Source organism: Styela clava, chromosome 3 (assembly GCF_964204865.1).
Source record: "Styela clava chromosome 3, kaStyClav1.hap1.2, whole genome shotgun sequence".
NCBI lineage: Eukaryota > Metazoa > Chordata > Ascidiacea > Stolidobranchia > Styelidae > Styela > Styela clava.
In genome coordinates, this window is record NC_135252.1 from 2,206,748 (window position 1) to 2,226,614 (window position 19,867).

Here is a 19,867-nt window from a genome sequence, read left to right on the forward strand (position 1 = left end):
GTTTTGTTATATAATGGAATATTGCTCCTGCTAAACACCCATACTCTGACTGTGATTTTGTGAAAAATAAATATGGCTGATGTTGTCGCAGTCTTGAATCCCAACAACACGAACCGACTGATAACCCAAACGCCGGTTGCGCATTGCACTACACAAAGGAAAAGATCCCAAATTAATACCAATGTAATAGTTACAATGCAGAATGATTTAATGAGTTCTAATATCAACAATTTCAAAAATTATGCGGCCCGCACACATTTCTGACTCGCTGCATTCGGCTCTTATACTATAAATTTTTGCCTACCCCTGTATTGGAGTATTGATGTGCACGATATGCACATGAGGGTTATTTTGCTAAAAACACGATGGAATGAAAAGAATAAAATCACTTATCTATAAATCGAATTCGATCGGGAATTTTTTGAATACCGAATATTTAAAACAACCCTCAGTTATATAAATATATTTTAAAACGTGTGGACATGAAATGCATGAAAGAATATATGTCAAATATAAAAAATATTCCAGTGAACGAACACTAGCAAGAGATGTTGTAGTCATCATCAACTGTTATTAGGAAACGTTGCTCCATCGCCCCTGCAATGATCTGAAACAAAAAATACTTTATAAAATAATATTTTTGTTCTAAACCTTACACATTTCGAAGAAAGATTGATATCAGTATTTGAAATCTCTTTTTTATCGAGACTTGTATTACTGATTATAAATAAAACTGTAGTTCTAGAGATCATGGACATTTTGTGTACTAGATTTTTGATATTTTGTCATAAAGGCCTAAGTAATGAAAAACGCAGTGAATAAGTTTTACCTTGATCCATCTTTGCAGGTTGTAATTCAATTTCAAGTATGTCGGAGCTCACCTTCAAATATATATAGTAATGATTTTAAAAACGGGATTGATCTCATTTATACTTAACTCAAGTCGAAGTGAATCTGGTACGATATACTGAGCCAGACATATTCCAGTCTATTTTTACCACCAAGTTCCTGTACGCCCTATGCCTATCTAATGATACATAGGAAGATATCTCGAGAAAAGAAAAAATTAATATGAGTTTATACGCAAGTGTTCTACATCGCCTATAATTCAATAATTTGTCTGTATCGTTAGAAAAATAAGTATATACAGTATATAAATCTGATTGTTGCACTGTCCCTTGTACCAAATACCGTTATTTGTTATATCTGAAAGTTTGATTGTTCTTCGCTAGCCGATTTCCTACCTATTCTTCTTATCGGCTCTTTTCTCTCTTTGACACTGAATTGAATGCTTTGTTTTTCAATGTTAATTATTATTTAATTACCTTTAGAGTCTCCAGTTTAATTTGGGCAACTGCCCCAAACATTGCCGCCAATGTAATTTCCTGAGCAACATCTCTCTATAAAATTAAAAATAAAAACATTTCACAGAATCTGAATAAAATAATGCTGACTAATATTTGATATATTTTTCCCTTTTAATATTAAAATTGAATCATTTCGATAATTTAGATTATAAAATTTGTACAAACCAATTCTTGTTCGATCTTTAGATCTTTCCAAAGATTTTGTTTTTCAAATCTCTCCTCTTCTTCCTGATACAACAAAAAATTCAAACATCAAACTAAATTATATGAATAATAGGGGCTCCCGAAGTATGCGAACCAAGATGACGGACATCGGAATGTGATATGTGTACTAGGTTAGGGTTAGGCCATAATTTTAGGTATAAATACTACGGGAGGCTCTTGGCTAGTCTTCGAACTGATAATAGGACTAAAATAAGAAAAATTGGAAATAAATTATGGCCAACCCTAACCTGTTACCCATGTTACGTTCCGATGTCCGCCATCTTGGTTCGCATACTTCGGGAGCACCGAATAATATTTATAATGCACGATAATGATTACATAGATTAAATTTTGAATGATTTTTGTTACATTCACCGCTTAGATGACATACATATAAATTACCTGTTTAATTGAAGAAAAGTACAATATCTGATCTATAAATGATAAGTTCAAAGAAGCGTGCATGGTTACAGCTCTCTCTGATAATCATGAATCAAATTGAAAATATTCCAGAATATTACCTGTTTCTGCATCTCAAACTGCTGCTTTGCATGTCTGTTTGATACGCAATCAAAATCGTCGATACTCTAAAAGATAGATTTGTGTATAAGATAATTAATGAAATAAATTGATTTCTTCAAAGATTATTTATTTTCACAGATAGTCAATGCATAAATACACATACCGAAGATAGCGAAGATATTTCACTCATGGTGCTATCCTGAGAACACAAAAATGAAAATTGGAGTGAATTTATAACAGATGAAATTTCCAAAATCCGTATTCGCTAAATAATGTAAAGATGCGCACAACGTGTCGAATTTTTGCACGAATGCACCTGCGGTTTTATAAAATAACTGCTTTTAATTAGCGCTTGAACACGATTAAAATAAATATGGTATATTGAATAAGTTTATTTCTAATTATTTATACATTTTTAATTTGTTCTGGTTTATTAAATAATAGGTCAATATGAATTGTGTGGTCTGAGATCTCAGGATAATCCAGAATATTGTGCCATAGGTTAAATACCCACCTGAATGTTTTATATAACTTGTTTGGAAATTCAATACCAACAATATGCACTTACCATAGACAAGGACGATACATAAGTCAAAGAATAATCCTGTTAAAATGAAAAACAATATAAAGATTAGTATTAAAATTATCGATGTAATTTATTTAATTGGAAATTTCTGATCTTTTTATCTAAATATTTCTTTGCAGTTTTATAACCTTTTTGTTTTGCAATGTCTCGGGCCATTTGGGCACAGGGGGAAAAGAAGATTTTACAATAAGGAAAACAATAATGTACATCATAGCTAGAGCAGAGATGCTGTTAAACGATAAATATACTACCTTCGTTCAAAAAAAGCAAATGATAAAATTACATATCATGAATACGTCCAATAGTTGGCATATAAACTTAATCTCTGCGTAACAAACAGCTAACTTCAATTAAAATGTTATATTAAAATATTATAACAAATCTTAAATATCATATTTCGTCAAACTATTCAGACTCTTTTTCATACCGTTGATATCGAAGAAACTTCCCATTGCATATCTTCATCCTGTTGCGAAATGATGATTTAAAAATTAATGCACTACAAACCATAATTGCAAATGAAAAATGATTGTCTGTCGGTAAATGTATTTATATTCGTATGTTATAAAGTAAATTATATTTTGGATTTATGGTATATTCTGAATAATTATTAAAAAGAAACTTTTTTGTGATATCTGCGATTTAGTCATCAAAGAGATAGAGAGAAATATAATTTGTGTCTTTCATTTACTAGATAAAACTAAAAAATCACAAATTTTAACTGTTAATTTTTTTTTTATATCTTTGGCTTCAAACAATAACTCTTTTAAAATATAATATAGAATGTTATGAAGGAAACTATTTGATGGACTATTTTCCTTCATCACCAATTAAAATGAAAGGAATCTCAACTGTAATAGACATAAATAAAGAAAAAATATGGTCATTGGATACAAATAATATCAACACCACTAATTGCTTCATAAACAAAGCAATAATAAACAACAATATAAAGTTATTTACATATGGCAGGGTAGTAAAATTGTTGTAATAATAATATTAAGAGCCATCATTTTTTTAATCCCATTGGTATTTAAGATCTGATTATTGCAACCGGCACCGACCCAAAGCAAACAATGTCTCAATTTCCATATCCTGGTAAAACAAGATTACCTTCTCGTAAAACGATTCCAGCGCTATATTTTCTGATCGATGAGATTGTGACGTTATTTCTCCAAGATCATCAAAATTCTGGGAATAAATTTGTATAAATATATGTTGTTAAAGATAACGTTAATTCATCCAAGAGAATAAAACGTTACTATTAAATGTCAATAAGATTTACATGAATATTACATTTTTTGGTGCTACTGAAGTATGCGCACAAAGATGTCGCACAACCTGAACCCAGTACTGGTACACAACCTGAATTCAGATTGTGCGCCATCTTGGTGCGCATACTTCAGGAGGTTCCATTTTTTGTTTAAACCATGGTTAACAAAGGAATAAAGTAAAATGTTGAAGCTTAAATGTATATCCGGTTGAATAATAATTGGATATTCAAGTTCGCTAAACAATTCTGCGCTATTTTCTTGCAATGGTCAACGACATCTGCTGCATATTTATTCAGAATAAATTTTATTGTAACAGAAAATAATCGTTGATGTATAAATGTGATTTTAATGATTTTACTCACGTCGTCCATTTTATTCCTGTTTGACTTCATGCCATTCTGAGTCTTTGAAAAGCATTTGGTAAATATCTGACAAATTAATAAGTACATTTATTACAAGCAAATGAAAAGTCATATGAATTCCTATTTTTTCTGTGGTTTACCTTCATCTTCAAATTCAATCCCGTTAATTTTGTCTTGTTGTTTGTAACTTTTTTAATCTTACATTTTCCGGACTGACGTGTCCGTTTTTCGAAATTCTAAAAGAATGTAGCAATTGAGAGAAATGCGAAAGAAGAGCTATCACAGTTTATAAGCGATAATGATAATTTTCATGATGACTATAGTTTTCAGCACTTTCAATTGATGGAAAATTTACTGATGAATGACTTGGTGTCTTTGGTGTTGTTTTTAAACATTAAACATTTGAATCGACAAGTCATATGTAACAAACAGAGCTGCTGCGCAGAGCTGGGGCCAAGACTTTTTTGAAATAACGTCAGTTATCCAATCATTACCTGCGCTCTGTACAAAGTGCCACAATGTTCTTGGGAGTTATAATCATTGGTATCATCTCAAATATTTAAATTTATCTAAACTGCCAGAATATTTCCAAATATGTGTTGTTCAGTTTTAACTTCCTTACTATTATGCAGAATTTAAAAAAAAGTTGGTTAGTCAATTTCTTATTTACTCACCATAACATTATTGACTTTTCTCATTTTTCTTCCAAACCAACTTGCAAATGCAACAATGCAATGGATTGCATTCAAGAAAGAAGACGATCTTTCCTCACTGTCTCCTCGTTTCTTGAAAAAAGGTCAATTACTTTAAACATTGTTTAAAAAATATAGTCTACCAAATTATAATTTTGTTTTAAATAGCTGTACTAAGATTTCGTCGATATGTTTCTGGAAAGGACGGTACATCGGACACTCAAATTTTGTTTACATTGCAACAGAATTTGTACATATATTACATATATCACAACTCGGAATGTTCAATGTATCAGGATTAATTGTTTAAAAAGTCATGTAATATATCTTCAGGGTTTCATTATTTCTGTTAGTATCAATGGCGAGGTCAAGTCAAACACTGAAAATACTTCTGATTCCGAATTTGTATAGTGATCGACCCAAGGCAAAGTCGCTTAGCACGAACCATATACGCTGAACAAGAAGAATGACACGAGTAACCACTTGTTCAAATAAGAATCGAAACAGCGAGATGTAGACGCTCCTAAGATGAAGTAAATAATTCAGCAAAGCTTATTGCACAAAGTTTCGGAGGCTAAATTTGTCAACAAGAAGACCAATCTCGTGCCCATGAAGTTAAAGCGGCCTTCACAGATAATTGATACACTTTCTCATTGTATAACCAAATTTTGACAGACAAATTGCACTGTTCATTTGATAAAAAGTAGTTCTTTACATACTTGATTCCAACGTTTACGATTCTTACGACTCCGCCGTTTCCGTCCACATGAAATGCGATGGCCTCCATCTTCATCTGGCGGATCAATTACAACTTCCTGGTGATGAATATTCATGATAACAGTATCGTTAACATTTCAATTCAACTGCTCGTTGTAAATGAATTTCTTGGATTTTAATGCAATTTGCAAATATTGTTTGAATTGTGACGTCACAATCAATGACAAATTAAAAATTCATTCAATAGGTTTCAAGAATCTCACTGAGAAACTGTGTGAATTTGTTTAATATATGGTTAGTGTTCGTAATGGTGAACGACAAATTTGAGAGAAAGTCGCCAAGATGACAAACAGAACTTGCTGATATCTTGCTACACATTTTGGTGGTAACAAAAACAGGTATATAGACAGCAGTGGCGGCGCGTGGTCATTTTGACAACCAAGGCAAGCTACTGCGGGACCAAGTCACCCCCATCTATGGGGACAGGATGAGCGCTGTAAGTTCTCCCATCATTTTATGAGTATAAAAACCATTCCAGCGGTAACAACCAATCGGCAAAAGCGACAATTTTTAACGATAAGAAAGTGTCTTTAAAACCGGTCCAAGTCAAGGGATTAATAAATATAGACATAGTTTATTTTGAAACCTCTTTCAAAAGGAAAGGCAATATTTACCCAGATAAATACAATGACATATTAACAGAAACTTCGGGAAAGCAGACAAAACCTAAAATAAGGTTTAAAACGTTACTATGAAAAACGGAAAGGTAATGCAAAGATAAGGACATGCGTCGCTCACTCATAGATATATATGCTGCTAGACTTCTACTGCTTGAACATATATGCAACACGCCGCGGTTTCTTGGAAGCAAAATGCTCAATAACGCGCTGATTAAAGTCATGCATCCCAGAAATAACGTCTCTGTGAATGGATAAAACAGTCAAGGAATTTAATCTATCTTACTTCATTATGTTTCTGAGATACGTCGTCAAAATGATGTCCAGAACTTTTGCAGACGCCGCAAAGGTAGTTACTAGAGTGTTATCTATGAGGAACCCATAGAGCGCGCAAGTTGATGTGATGTTTAAAAAAGTTTGATTGGTGTATATACAACGCAATTCATTTTCCAATTTACCCACGTTTATCATGGGGTAAAATTTGGAGACAGTAGCCAACAAATGGATGGGAAATTGACGTGCAAATTTTGAAAAATTTTTGGGGTTCATCAAAGAGAACGCGGCAAGGTTTTCAGTGCGCGGACGATCGCCTATTTGATTCACCAGAATGTCACAGCATTCCTTTGCAGACAAAATCAAACGCTGCGTTGTTTGCCCGCGGCGTAAGGAAGCACTCCATGTGTCATCATATTTTATTGTTTCCCGGATACGAGATACAGCATCGCAGAAGTCTGAAATACACGACTGCACAGACGCTCCATCCATTAGCCTTGACTGCAATGCGCCGTATAATACATCCACGTGATAGAATATTGTGGAGAAAAAAGCGAGAAAAAATGAAAACTAACCATCTTCTAGCAGACGCTTTAGACTTGCCGTCTTCCTCACAGAGCGTTCGTCCCAAACCGGAGAGCTCAGAATGCCATTGAAACACTCAATGAGCTCAGACCTAATTTTGGACACGCCCTGCACCACGCGTGATTGGAAGTTCCAACGTGTTGGTGCACAAGCTGGGAGACGGCGGCTACATATCTGGCGAAGGAGGTCAGAGCGCTTCGGCGAAACGGAAAAAAATGAAGAAAACCCCGAAACATTTGCAAAAAATATACGGACGAGAGGGGTATCAAGACACATACTTTTAATAACGAGGTTAAATTGGTGTGCATGAAAATGTAAAAAATGCGCATGAGGAAAATCTTCTTTTATATAAACTTGAACACCATGTTTCGACCCACTCATGACTGCCGCGCCGGCATAAGTTTGAGCTATCAATTTTGACTTCGCGTTGTAAGGCTGTAACGCTTCTTTCAGTACAGCCGATATCCCACAAGCCGTGCGATCGACGATTGGTACAAAGCTGTGAAATCTCTCGGTAGGTTTACCATCGCCCAAGACGTTGTACCTCTAATTTTTGTTCCAGCGGCAGCTGCGAAAACGGAGTGCGAAGTAGTGCATCAACCTTATTCATTATGAGGTCTAAGGCTAAGAAATGCGAAGCCGGAAAGAAGTGAGGAGCTCAAAAGGAATGTGGAAAATCGAAAGCAAATGGACTAAAGGTCTCTAACTGATTCAAATAGCGAAACAAGCGACAAAAACGAAGGCGAGGAAACTATCAACTCTTCAAGCAACCAACGAACGAGAAGGAATGCGTGAATATGTCAACACGTTGTTGTAAGAAACGTCGGCATTGTGTCGTCATAATTTCGGAGCTAGCCCCGATGATTTAGTAAAAGAAACAGAAAACAAACGAGACAAACGCGGCGAGTGGAAGATAAAAGAGAGAATACGATATACAATGAGCAACCGGGGCAAAATCGGCGTCGCCCCGTCGACGTTCGGCGAAGGCTTTGCGAGCGAAAAATGAACCATGTCGGGAGAATATGGTAGTGTAGACAGTCTGTGCAACCGATATTGAGGTATTTTTCGAATATTTTTTATTATACCGAAAAAACAATAAATATATAAATAAATATATTTTAAAACGTGTGGACATGAAATGCATGAAAGAATATATGTCAAATATAAAAAATATTCCAGTGAACAAACACTAGCAAGAGATGTTGTAGTCATCATCAACTGTTATTAGGAAACGTTGCTCCATCGCCCCTGCAATGATCTGAAACAAAAAATACTTTATAAAATAATATTTTTGTTCTAAACCTTAAATCTTTCGAAAAAGGTTGATATCAGTATTTAGAATCTTTTTTTTATGGAGACTTGTATTACTGATTATAAATAAAACTGTAGTTCAAAAGTTTCATGGACATTTTGGTGTACTAGATTTTTGATGTTTCGTCATAAAGGCTTAAGTAATGAAATATTTAATATTCAACAACTCAAAAGCAATAGACGAATGTGTTTAGAAAAATGAACATTTGTATTTTCGATTCCACAGACTCGAATAGAAAGAAATTCGTTGAAAAACGCAGTGAATAAGTTTTACCTTGTTCCATCTTTGCAGGTTGTAATTCAATTTCAAGTTTGTCGAAGCTCACCTTCAAATATAGTAATGATTTTAAAAACGAGATTGATCTCATTTATACTTAACTCAAGTCGAAGTGAATCTGGTACGATATACTGGGCCAGACATATTCCAGTCTATTTTACCTTCTGCTGGCCCTACGCCTATCTAATGATACATAGGGAGATATCTCGAGGAAAGAAACAAATTAATATGAGTTTGTACGCAAGTGTCCTAGTTCGCCCATAATTCATTAATTGTCTGTATCGATAGAAAAAAAAGTATATACAGTATATAAATCTGATTGTTGCACTGTCCCATGTATCGAATACCGTTATTTGTTATATCTGAGAGTTTGTTCTTTGCTATCGGATTTGCTACCTATTCTTCTTATCGGCTCTTTTCTCTCTTTGATACTGGACTAAATGCTTTGTTTTTCAATGTTAATTAATATTTAATTACCTTTAGATTCTCCAATTTAATTTGGGCAACTGCCCCACACATTGCCGCCAATGTAATTTCCTGAGCAACATCCCTCTATAATGTAAAAATAAAAACATTTCTAGAGAACTAAATATTTCGCAGAATCTGAATAAATTAATGTTGATTATTATTTGATATATTTGTCGCTATTAACATTAAAAATAAATCATTCGAAATTTTAAATTATAAAATTTGTACAAACCAGTTCTTGATCGATCTTTAGATCTTTCCAAAGATTTTGTTTTTCAAATCTCTTCTCTTCTTCCTGATACAACAAATAAATTCAAACATCAAAACTGTATTATTTGGATAATATTTATAATGCACGATAATGATTACATAGATTGAATTTTGAATGATTTGAATTTTGTTACATTCACCGCTTAGATCATAGGTTCTCAAAGTGCTCCGTACGGAGCCCCAGGGCTCCGCGAGAGAAACCCAGGGGCTCCGCGAGCTATTCGATTACTCTTCAAAATACTGACTCAAAATTTTGTAACTGTTCAAAGAAGCAATAACAGCTTTGATAACATCTGACAACAATATAGCCTCGAAATATGGTAAAGGGCCGGAATTAAAAAATGACATTATTTATGAGCAGTAGCGCAGCCAGGATTCTCAAGAGGGAGGTGGTTCAAAATTGGAATCGGAAATTTCCGCGCAACATTTTTCGCGATTAAAAAAACGGATAACGAGATTTCTGTTGCGTAAAATATTCAATCCAAGACCGATGGAGCGTTTGACGTGTCTCGTCGGTATAATGTAGTTGTGCTCATCGTTACTCACGTTTGATTCGAGATTACTATTAGGATTACTAAAATGAAAGAATACTATTCTAAAATAACATAAAATATGTGATAAACTGCCATCTATAAATAAATTGGTGTCGTATTTTTGCGATCTTGGTATTTGTCAAACTTGATTTGTTCTTTCGCACTTGAGATTATTTTTAAGCAAGATATCGCTGTTTAAAAAATCACAATGTCTGGGGAAAATACGAACAATTGAAAATTATTTTATTGCATTCAGCTCCGTCGGTAGTTTCAGAATGAAAAAAGGTACATCGCGGATCGCGCGCACCATTGATTGCGTGCGGCTGCGTCGGTAGTTTCAGAATGAAAAAAAAGGTAAATCGCGCGCACAATTGACTGTGTTTCGATTTCGCAGCTACTACGATGAAAACCTAACATAACACCAAATTTTGTGATTTACAATGTCTATAGAAGCGTTTTCAATCTGAGGTGAGTCTGCTGAAACCAAAGTGTGATCTTCCATTTTAAGTTTCAGTTTAAATATTTTAGAATGCCGCTTTTCAATCAAGAAATTTGAGTTGTGGATTTACCTTTTCATTGATTATTATTTTTAGCATTTCGTCGCCGATGACTATAATATGGTAACATGTTTTTCACATTGAACTCATAATTCCCCACGAGAACAAAAAAGCAATTAACGTCGTCATTGTGTAACAATACATGTATATGCCGAGGGAAATTTTTGATTTAGGGAGAATAAACAGCGGCGTAAAGATGTTTAAAACACGCCATGCTGACGGAAAAAATCGGCGATTGTAACAAAATGAAATAGCGCACGTTACTAACGGCCTTTTAATTGAGTCTTCCAAAAATGTCAAAAAAGAAAAGATTCAGCATTTAGAATAAATAAAGTACTTTTAACTTGTTCGGGAATAATAATCTGAAAGTAACAATTTTAAAATTTATTTTGGGGCTCCGCGAATAATATTCAACCTTTCAAGGGCTCCGCAACACCAAAAGTTTGAGAACCCCTGGTATAGAGCATAGGTTCTCAAAGTGCTCCGTACGGAGCCCCAGGGCTCCGCGAGAGAAACCCAGGGGCTCCGCTAGCTATTGGATTACTTTTCAAAGTACTGACTTGGCTAATTTAAAACTGTTCGTAGAAGCAATAACAGCTTTGATAAAATTTGACAACAAGATATCCTTGAAATATGGCAAAGTGGCGGAATTAAAAATGACAATATTTATAAGCAGGAGCGCAGCCAGAATTCTTTAGAGGGAGGAAGTTCAAAATTGGAATCGGAAATTTACGCGCAACATTCTTGGCGATTCAAAAAAAAAAAACGGATAACGAGATTTCTGTTGCGTAAAATATTTAATTCATGATCGATGCGAGCATTTAAAGTGTCTTGTCGTAATAATTCAATTGTGCTCATCGTTACTCACGTTTGATCAGAGATTACTATTAGGATTGCTAAAAGGAAAAAATACTATTCTAAGATAACATAAACTGCGTGATAAACTGCCATCTATAAATAAATTGGAGTTGCATTTTTGCGATCTTGGGATATGTTAAACTTGATATCGCCGTTTGAAAAATCACAAGGGTTGGCAAAATACGAACGATTGAAATTTATTTTAGTGCATGCGACTCTGTCGGTAGTTTCAGAATGGAAAAATGGTACCTAGCGCGCATAATTAATTGACTGTGTTTCAATTTCGCAGTTACCACGATGAATAACCGAAGAAAACCTAACATAACACCAAATTTTGTGATTTACAATGTCTATAAAAGCGTTTTTATTCTGACGTGAGTCTGCTGAAACAAAACTTATATACAAAACTTATCTTTCATTTTAAGTTTCAGTTCTAATATTTTAGAATGCCGCTTTTTAATCAAGAAGTTTGAATTGCGGATTTACCTCTTTATTAACTATTATTTTTTGCATTTCGTAGCCGATGATTATAATATGGGAACATCTTTTTTAAATTGATTTCATAATTTCCCACGAGAACGAAAAAGCAATTATCGTCGTCATTGTGGAACAATACATGTATATGCCGAAGGGAATTTTTGATTTAGGGAGAATAAACATTGGCGTAAAGATGTTTGAGGTTTAAAAACACGCCATGCTGACGAAAACAATCGGAGATTGTAACAAAATACAATCGCGCACGTTATTAGCGGCCTTAAGTCTTCCAAAAATGTCAATAGGGGAAAAGATTCGACCACTAATTTAAAATTTACAGCTTTAGTCTCTTACAATTTATCTTTGAAAAAGGTTTAGTATTTAAATTGAGTAAAGTACGTTTAACTTACTCTGGAATATTAATCGGAAAGTAACAATTTTAACATTTATTTTGGGGCTCCGTGAATAATAGTCAACATTTTCAAGGGCTCCGCAACACCAAAAGTTTGAGAACCCCTGGCTTAGATGACAAACATATAAATTACCTGTTTAATTGACGAAAAGGACAAAATTAGTAATCTATAAAAGACAAGTTTAAAAGAAGCGTGCATGGTTACAGCTCTCTCCAATAATCATGAATCAAACTGAAAATATTCCAGAATCATACCTGCTTCTGCATCTCAAACTGCTGCTTTGCATCTCTGTTTGATACGCAATCAATATCGCCAATACTCTAAAAGATAGTTTTGTGTATAAGATAATTAATGAAATAAATTGATTTCTTCAAAGAATATTTATTTTCGCAAATAGTCAATGCATAAATATACATACCGAAGATAGTGAAGATATTTCACTCATGGTGCTATCCTGAGAAACACAAAATTGAAAACTGGAGTGAATTTATAACAGATGAAATTTACAAAATCCGTATACGCTAAATAATGCAAAGTATGCGCACAACGCGTTGAATTTTTGCACGAATGCACCTGCGTTTTTTTTATAAAATAACTGCTTCTAATTAGCTATTGAACACGATTAAAATAAATATGTTATATTTAATAGGTTTATTGGTCTAATGGTCTAATACAGGGGTGCACAACACGGGGCACGCGTGCCAAATTTGGCACGCCATACGCTCAAACATGGCACGCGAACTGTTTTGTAAAAAAAAAAAATTATTCATGATATACATTAAAATATCACGTTTATATCAAAATCAGCAGTTTTTCAGGACATTAAACTGTTTCAATAAATAGATATTCGTTATTATGTAATATTATTGAAATTTGTTTGTTTTACGGGAGGTAATGTCCAATACCAATGATTGTGCGCGGCACGCGACAAGATTTTTTCGAAAAATTTGGCACGTGTCCTCATTTGAGTTGTGCACCCCTGGTCTAATAGGTCTAATTAAATATACATTTTCAATTTGTTCTGGTTTATTAAATAATACGTCAATATGAATTGTGTGGTCTGAGATCTCAGGATAATCTAGAATATTGTGCATAAGGTTAAATACCCACCCAACTTGTTTGGAAATTCAATACCAACAATATGCACTTACCATAGACAAGGACGATACATAAGTCAACGAATAATCCTGTTAAAATGAAAAACAATATAAAGTTTAGTATTAAAATTATCGATGTAATTAATTTAATTGGAAATTTCTGCTCTTTTTATCTACCTATTTTCTACGCAGTTTTATAACCTTTTTGTTTTGCAGTGTCTCGGCCCATTTGGGCACAAGGGGAAAAGTAGATTTTACAATAAGGAAAACAAAAATGTACATCATAGAGCAGATATGCTATTAAACGATACATGGACTACCTTCGTTCAAAAAAAAGCACATGATAAAATTACATATTATGAATACGTCCAATAGTTGGCATATAAACTTAATCTCTGCGTAACAAACAGCTAACTTCAATTAAAATGTTATATGAAAATATTATAACAAATCTTAAATATTATATTTCGTCAAACTATTCAGACTCTTTTCCATACCGTTGATATCGAAGAAATTTCCCATTGCATATCTTCATCCTGTTGCGAAATATGAATTAAAAATTAAAGCACTACAAATCATAATTGCAAATGAAAAATGATTGTCTGTCGGTAAATGTATTTATATTCGTATGTTATAAAGTAAATTATATTTTGAATTTATGGTATATTCTGCTTAATTATTAAAAAGAAACTTTTTCATAATATCTGCGATTTAGTCATCAAAGAGATAGAGAGAAATATAATTTGTGTCTTCCATTTACTAGATAAAACTAAAAATCACAAATTTTAACTGTTAATTTTTTTTTTATATCTTTGGCTTCAAACAATAACTCTTTTAAAATATAATATAGAATGTTATGAAGGAAACTATTTGATGGACTATTTTCCTTCATCACCAATTAAAATGAAAGGAATCTCAACTGTAATAGACATAAATAAAGAAAAAATATGGTCATTGGATACAAATAATATCAACACCACTAATTGCTTCATAAACAAAGCAATAATAAACAACAATATAAAGTTATTGACATATGGCAGAGTAGTAAAATTGTTGTAATGATAATACTAAGAGCCATCATTTTTTTAATCGCATTGGTATTTAAGATCTAATTATTGCAACCGGCACCGACCCAAAGCAAACAATGTCTCAATTTCCAGATCCTGGTAAAACAAGATTACCTTCTCGTAAAATGAATCCAGCGCTATATTTTCTGATCGATGAGATTGTGACCTTATTTCTCCAAGATCATCAAAATTCTGGGAATTAATTTGTATAAATATATGTTGTTAAAGTTAACGTTAGTTCACCCAAGAGAATAAAACGTTACTATTAAATGTCAATAAGATTTACATGAATATTACATTTTTTGGTGCTACTGAAGTATGCGCACCAAGATGTCGCACAACTTGAACCCGGTACTGGTACACAACCTGAATTCAGGTTGTGCGCCATCTTGGTGCGCATACTTCAGGAGGTTCCATTTTTTGTTTAAACCATGGTTAACAAAGGAATAAAGTAAAAATGTTGAAGCTTAAATGTATATCCGGTTGAATAATAATTGAATATTCTAGTTCGCTAAATAATTTTGCGCTATTTTCTTGCAATGGTCAACGACATCTGCTGCATATTTATTCAGAATAAATTTTATTGTAACAGAAAATAATCGTTGATGTATAAATGTGATTTTAATGATTTTACTCACGTCGTCCATTTTATTCCTGTTTGACTTCATGCCATTCTGAGTCTTTGAAAAGCATTTGGTAAATATCTGACAAATTAATAAGTACATTTATTACAAGCAAATGAAATATGAATTCCTATTTTTTCTGTGGTTTACCTTCATCTTTGAATTCAATCCCGTTAATTTTGTCTTGTTGTTTGTAACTTTTTTTATCTTACATTTTCCGGACAGACGTGTCCGTTTTTCGAAATTCTAAAAGAATGTAGCAATTGAGAGAAATGCGAAAGAAGAGCTTTTATCACAGGTAATTAGCGATAATGATAATTTTATGATGACTATAGTTTTCAGCACTTTCCATTGATGGAAAATTTACTGATGAATGACTTGGTGTCTTTGGTGTTGTTTTTAAACATTAAACATTTGAATCGACAAGTCATTTGTGGCAAACAGCGCTGCTGCGCAAGGGTTCAAGACTTTTTATGAAATAACGTCATTTATCCAATTATTACCTGCGCTCTGTACGAAGTGTCACAATTTTCTTGTGAGGTATAATCATTGGTATCGAAACAATGAAGACAGTCCTAAAATACAACATACAAAAATAAAGAAGACGAGGATATCATTTGGTTTACACATAACAAAATTTATCTAAAGTGCCAGAATATTTCTAAATATGTCATTTTCAAATTTAACTTCCTAAATAATTTGCAGAAATGAAAGAGTTGGTTAATCCTTTTCTTTTTTACTCACCATAACATTATTGATTTTTTTCATTTTTCTTCCAAACCAACTCGCAAATGCAACAATACAATGAATTGCATTTATGAAAGAAGACGATGTTTCCTCATTTTCTCCTCGTTTCTGGAAAAAAGGTCAATTACTTGAAACATTATTTGATAAGTATAGTCTTCAAAGATTGTGTCGATATGTTTCGGGAGGGGGGTACATCGGACACTCAAATTTTGTTTACATTGCAACAGAATTTGTACATATATTACATATATCACAACTCGGAATGTTCAATGTATCATGATAAATTGTTCGAAAAGTGATGCAATATATCTTCGGGATTTCATTATTTTTTTTAGTATCAATGATGAAGTCAAGTCAAACACTGAGAATACTTCTGATTCCGAATTTGTATAGTGATCGACCCAAGGCAAAGTCGCTTGGCACGAACCATATACGCTGAACAAGAAGAATGACACGAGTAACCACTTGTTCAAATAAGAATCGAAACAGCGAGATGCAGACGCTCCTAAGATGAAGTAAATAATTCAGCAAAGCTTATTGCACAAAGTTTCGGAGGCTAAATTTGTCAACAAAAAGAACAATCGCGTGCCCATGAAATTATAACGGCCTTCACAGATAATTGATACACTTTTTCATTGTATAACCAACTTTTGAAACAGACAAATTGCACTATTCATTTGATAAAAAGTAGTTTCTCACATACTTGATTCCAACGTTTACGATTCTTACGACTCCGCCGTTTCCGTCCACATGAAATGCGATGGCCTCCATCTTCATCTGGCGGATCAATTACAACTTCCTGGTGATGAATATTCATGGTAACAGTATCGTTAACCTTTCAATCCAACTGCTCGCTGTAAATGAATTTCTTGGATTTTAATGCAATTTACAAATATTGTTTGAATTGTGACGTCACAATCAATTACAAATGAAAATTCATTCAATAGGTTTCGAGAGTCTCATTGAGAAACTTTGCGAATTTGTGTAATATAATATGGTTATTGTTCGTAATGGTGAACGACAAATTTGAGAGAAAGTCGCCAAGATGACAAACAGAAACTTGTTGATATATTGCTACATATTGTAATGTAAACAAAAATAGGTATATAGACAGATTTTGAAAGTAGCCTAATTCCCGACAGTCAATGTTCCATTTCCCTTTTGTGATGGAAAGTGATGTTTTTACATAAGACTACTTATTTTGTATTCCACGCTATGTTGTTGTCGCTGAAAATATAGGCCCGAGTCAAACCTAGGGCTTGGAGTGTTGGTAATTTCAGGGTTATATCTATAATGTTTTGTGGCAAAATAATGTTTCAAGTCACACTAGATCAGTGGTTCTCGAACTATTTTTACTTGCTACGCACTGAGAAAATAATAAAAAAGTTTGCGGCACACTAATAAAAAATAAAGTTAGCTTTGAACGAATTTATATTCAATAGTTAATGCGATTGATGTGCTTATTTTGAGAAACAAATAGGATTGAAACGTGGTTCCGTCGTTGCCAAGCACACCCGCATTTTGTAGTCAATTCCAAGAGGTCGCTGCCTTTTCCGCATATCATTTCAGTCAGAGCAGAAAATACGTGTTGACAGAACCAAGAAGATGCAATGGCAAGCTTATTTTGATGGCTTTTCAAATTATAAAACAATCACTCAAGCTCATAAACACACTTCATACACAAACTAAGAAAGGAGAAGAAATCACATAAAAAGTAGAATGCAGTGTCGGAAAAGTGCGACCCCTCTGGTCACACCCAAAGCACGAAGAGCAGTCTGGTTTCCAAAAGCATAACTGCCGAGAAAACTATCCACAAATGTGCTGAAATCCACCACTTTGCTAGAGGCAAGAGGAGCGACATAACTCCTCATACTCTGAGTGCTTCCGATGGGCCGCGTCATCCATAGCGGCTTCGCCGTTGTCGAATGGGCACACCACATATTTTACTACGGGAGTACTACGACTTGATTTCCTCCAGAATCAAATTTGGCGGCAGCATCACAGCTGTTCTAGCGGTGTGCTCTCTACAAACTACGTCAACATCGCACCTAGAAAACCTGGTTGGTGGTAGGTGAGCCAAGATATCTTCCTGCACCGAATCGTGCCGCTACTTGATGATATTATTGACTGGGCGACAGTGATTCAAAACATGAAGAAGAGTCTCGTTCGCGTAACCACACCTGCTACAAGTCACCCGTGGTTCCACATAAGCCGTAAACCGTGTACGAACGGATCGCAGCGGCAGAAGATTTAATCGAACTTTTAAAACCCACGAAATCTGAAACTAGGCAAGAGAGACAGACGTGGAGAGAAAGTAGTTGAGCAATCGAACTGGGAATGACAGGAAACTGTCTTCCCCTGGTACCGAAGCTCGCCCACCGCCTCAACCAACGGGTGTTGGACACTTGGGGCAACACCCGTTGACGGTCACATCAGGCGCACATCGTAACTGGTAACCGACGTCCGGCAAACCCTTGACGCCCCGGAGAAAAACGTCCATCACCATGTTAAAAATGATTTCCGAGAGAGGGCATCCTTGACAGACTCCACTATCTGATGGAATAGAGGAGGTGTCACCATCGATAGTTCGAATGGTAAACACGTTATCCATGTAAACGTCAGCAACCGTTTCCAATTTGTACCAGGTGCGCCAAAATGTTGCAGGACTTCGAGAATGGTTCCATGCCTTACCGACCCGAAGGCATTACGAATGTCAAGCCACGCCACATGAAGATTACGCTTATGTTTCTTGACATCCGCAATGACCGAATCAAGCATGAAAACATTTTCGAAGACGCCTTTGGAAGGAACGAAGCCCTTCTGTTCCGAGGAAATCACTTTCCAACTACATGCCCAAGACGGAAGACGACGTGCAATCACGACCGCATAGATTTTTATACAGCGTGCGGCAGATTGCGATGGGTCTCCAGTTCCCGATGTCATTCATATAACCTTTATGCCCTTCAGGTCCTTGGGAATAAGGATTATCCCAGAGGAACGTCATAAACTTAAACTACGCCGGAAACTCCTGCAGATTTCAAAGAGCTTGGTGAGAATTTCACCCCGTTTGTCAATGCGCTTCCAAACTCCATAGGTGAGCCATCTGGCCCCGGGGAAGTGCTAGTTTTTAAATCCCGCATGACCGAAAAAACTTTCGCCGCACTGACAGTCACGTCCTCCTCTACCACCACGTTACCGTGGTGGTGAGCGCTTTGGGACATCCACAAAGGCATCGTCCAGTCACCATCTCCGTGCGGAGCCGAATCAGTGCAATATTTCTCTTCTAGTATCGATGATGAATGAAGTAGAGCACCGCAGACCACCAGTGAATCCTCGATGATCGATCTAACCGTGCTTCTTCGGATTTCTTCAAAAAGCCGTCCTCAACTGTGGACCGAACCCCAGCCGATAACCACGTTCGTCGTTCAATTAGTTTTATTTGGCCCGTTTCTGGGCTGAACGTGAATAACGGTTTGGGGACCGGCGTCCGGCACTCTGGAAAACAGAGGCACGGGTAGACCAAAGTTCAAACTGTCCCTCAAGATGGCGAACGCCTCGTCTGGCGAGGACATCGAGACACATTCATTCACCAAGTGAAAAAGTTTTTGACGCAGCTCCTCCAGGTTTAGAACACTCAAAGGAACCGCACCTTCCTGGGGAGATGAACTCTGGCGATCATCCGGCGCAGAAATTAAGCTCTGATGTATCATGGTTAGCGTGGGGGTAGGAGTGGCTGCATTAATAATTTTTGCAACCACAGGAGGATCCGGAATATGGGTAACTACGGGCTCAGGCTCAACCACGAGAATAGGCGAGGTCGAATCCGAAACCGCAAATACGACAATATCAGATCAACAGGACCGGAATTTTTGGGCTTACTCACGATCTCAATTACTATTTCAGGGCTTTGGGG

The 19,867-nt window shown here is 35.3% G+C and overlaps 2 protein-coding genes across 3 annotated transcripts; both read right to left on the reverse strand.

Annotated features, from left to right (window-relative positions):
* Window positions 1–454: 454 nt before the first annotated feature.
* Window positions 455–5,865, reverse strand: LOC120343024 (uncharacterized). The gene is made up of 13 exons (XM_078111342.1): window positions 5,727–5,865; window positions 4,990–5,100; window positions 4,456–4,551; window positions 4,316–4,381; window positions 3,793–3,870; window positions 3,107–3,145; window positions 2,662–2,697; window positions 2,257–2,292; window positions 2,093–2,158; window positions 1,533–1,595; window positions 1,326–1,400; window positions 830–881; window positions 455–607 (listed from the first exon to the last, which is right to left on the reverse strand). The coding sequence occupies exons 1-13, from the start codon at window positions 5,838–5,840 to the stop codon at window positions 564–566; spliced, it is 876 nt and encodes a 291-aa protein (XP_077967468.1). The 5' UTR covers window positions 5,841–5,865; the 3' UTR covers window positions 455–563.
* Window positions 5,866–7,894: 2,029 nt separating this feature from the next.
* LOC144421075 (uncharacterized) lies at window positions 7,895–16,803 on the reverse strand. Of its 2 annotated transcripts, XM_078111273.1 has the most exons (14): window positions 16,658–16,803; window positions 15,952–16,062; window positions 15,711–15,782; window positions 15,358–15,453; window positions 15,223–15,288; window positions 14,699–14,776; window positions 14,015–14,053; window positions 13,572–13,607; window positions 12,839–12,874; window positions 12,675–12,740; window positions 9,548–9,610; window positions 9,325–9,399; window positions 8,845–8,896; window positions 7,895–8,517 (listed from the first exon to the last, which is right to left on the reverse strand). In XM_078111273.1, exons 1-14 carry the CDS (start codon window positions 16,769–16,771, stop codon window positions 8,474–8,476), a joined length of 948 nt encoding a protein of 315 aa, XP_077967399.1. In that variant the 5' UTR covers window positions 16,772–16,803; the 3' UTR covers window positions 7,895–8,473. The 2 variants fall into 2 exon arrangements, with proteins under 2 accessions (XP_077967399.1, XP_077967400.1); XM_078111274.1 differs by lacking the exon at window positions 15,358–15,453.
* Window positions 16,804–19,867: the final 3,064 nt, after the last annotated feature.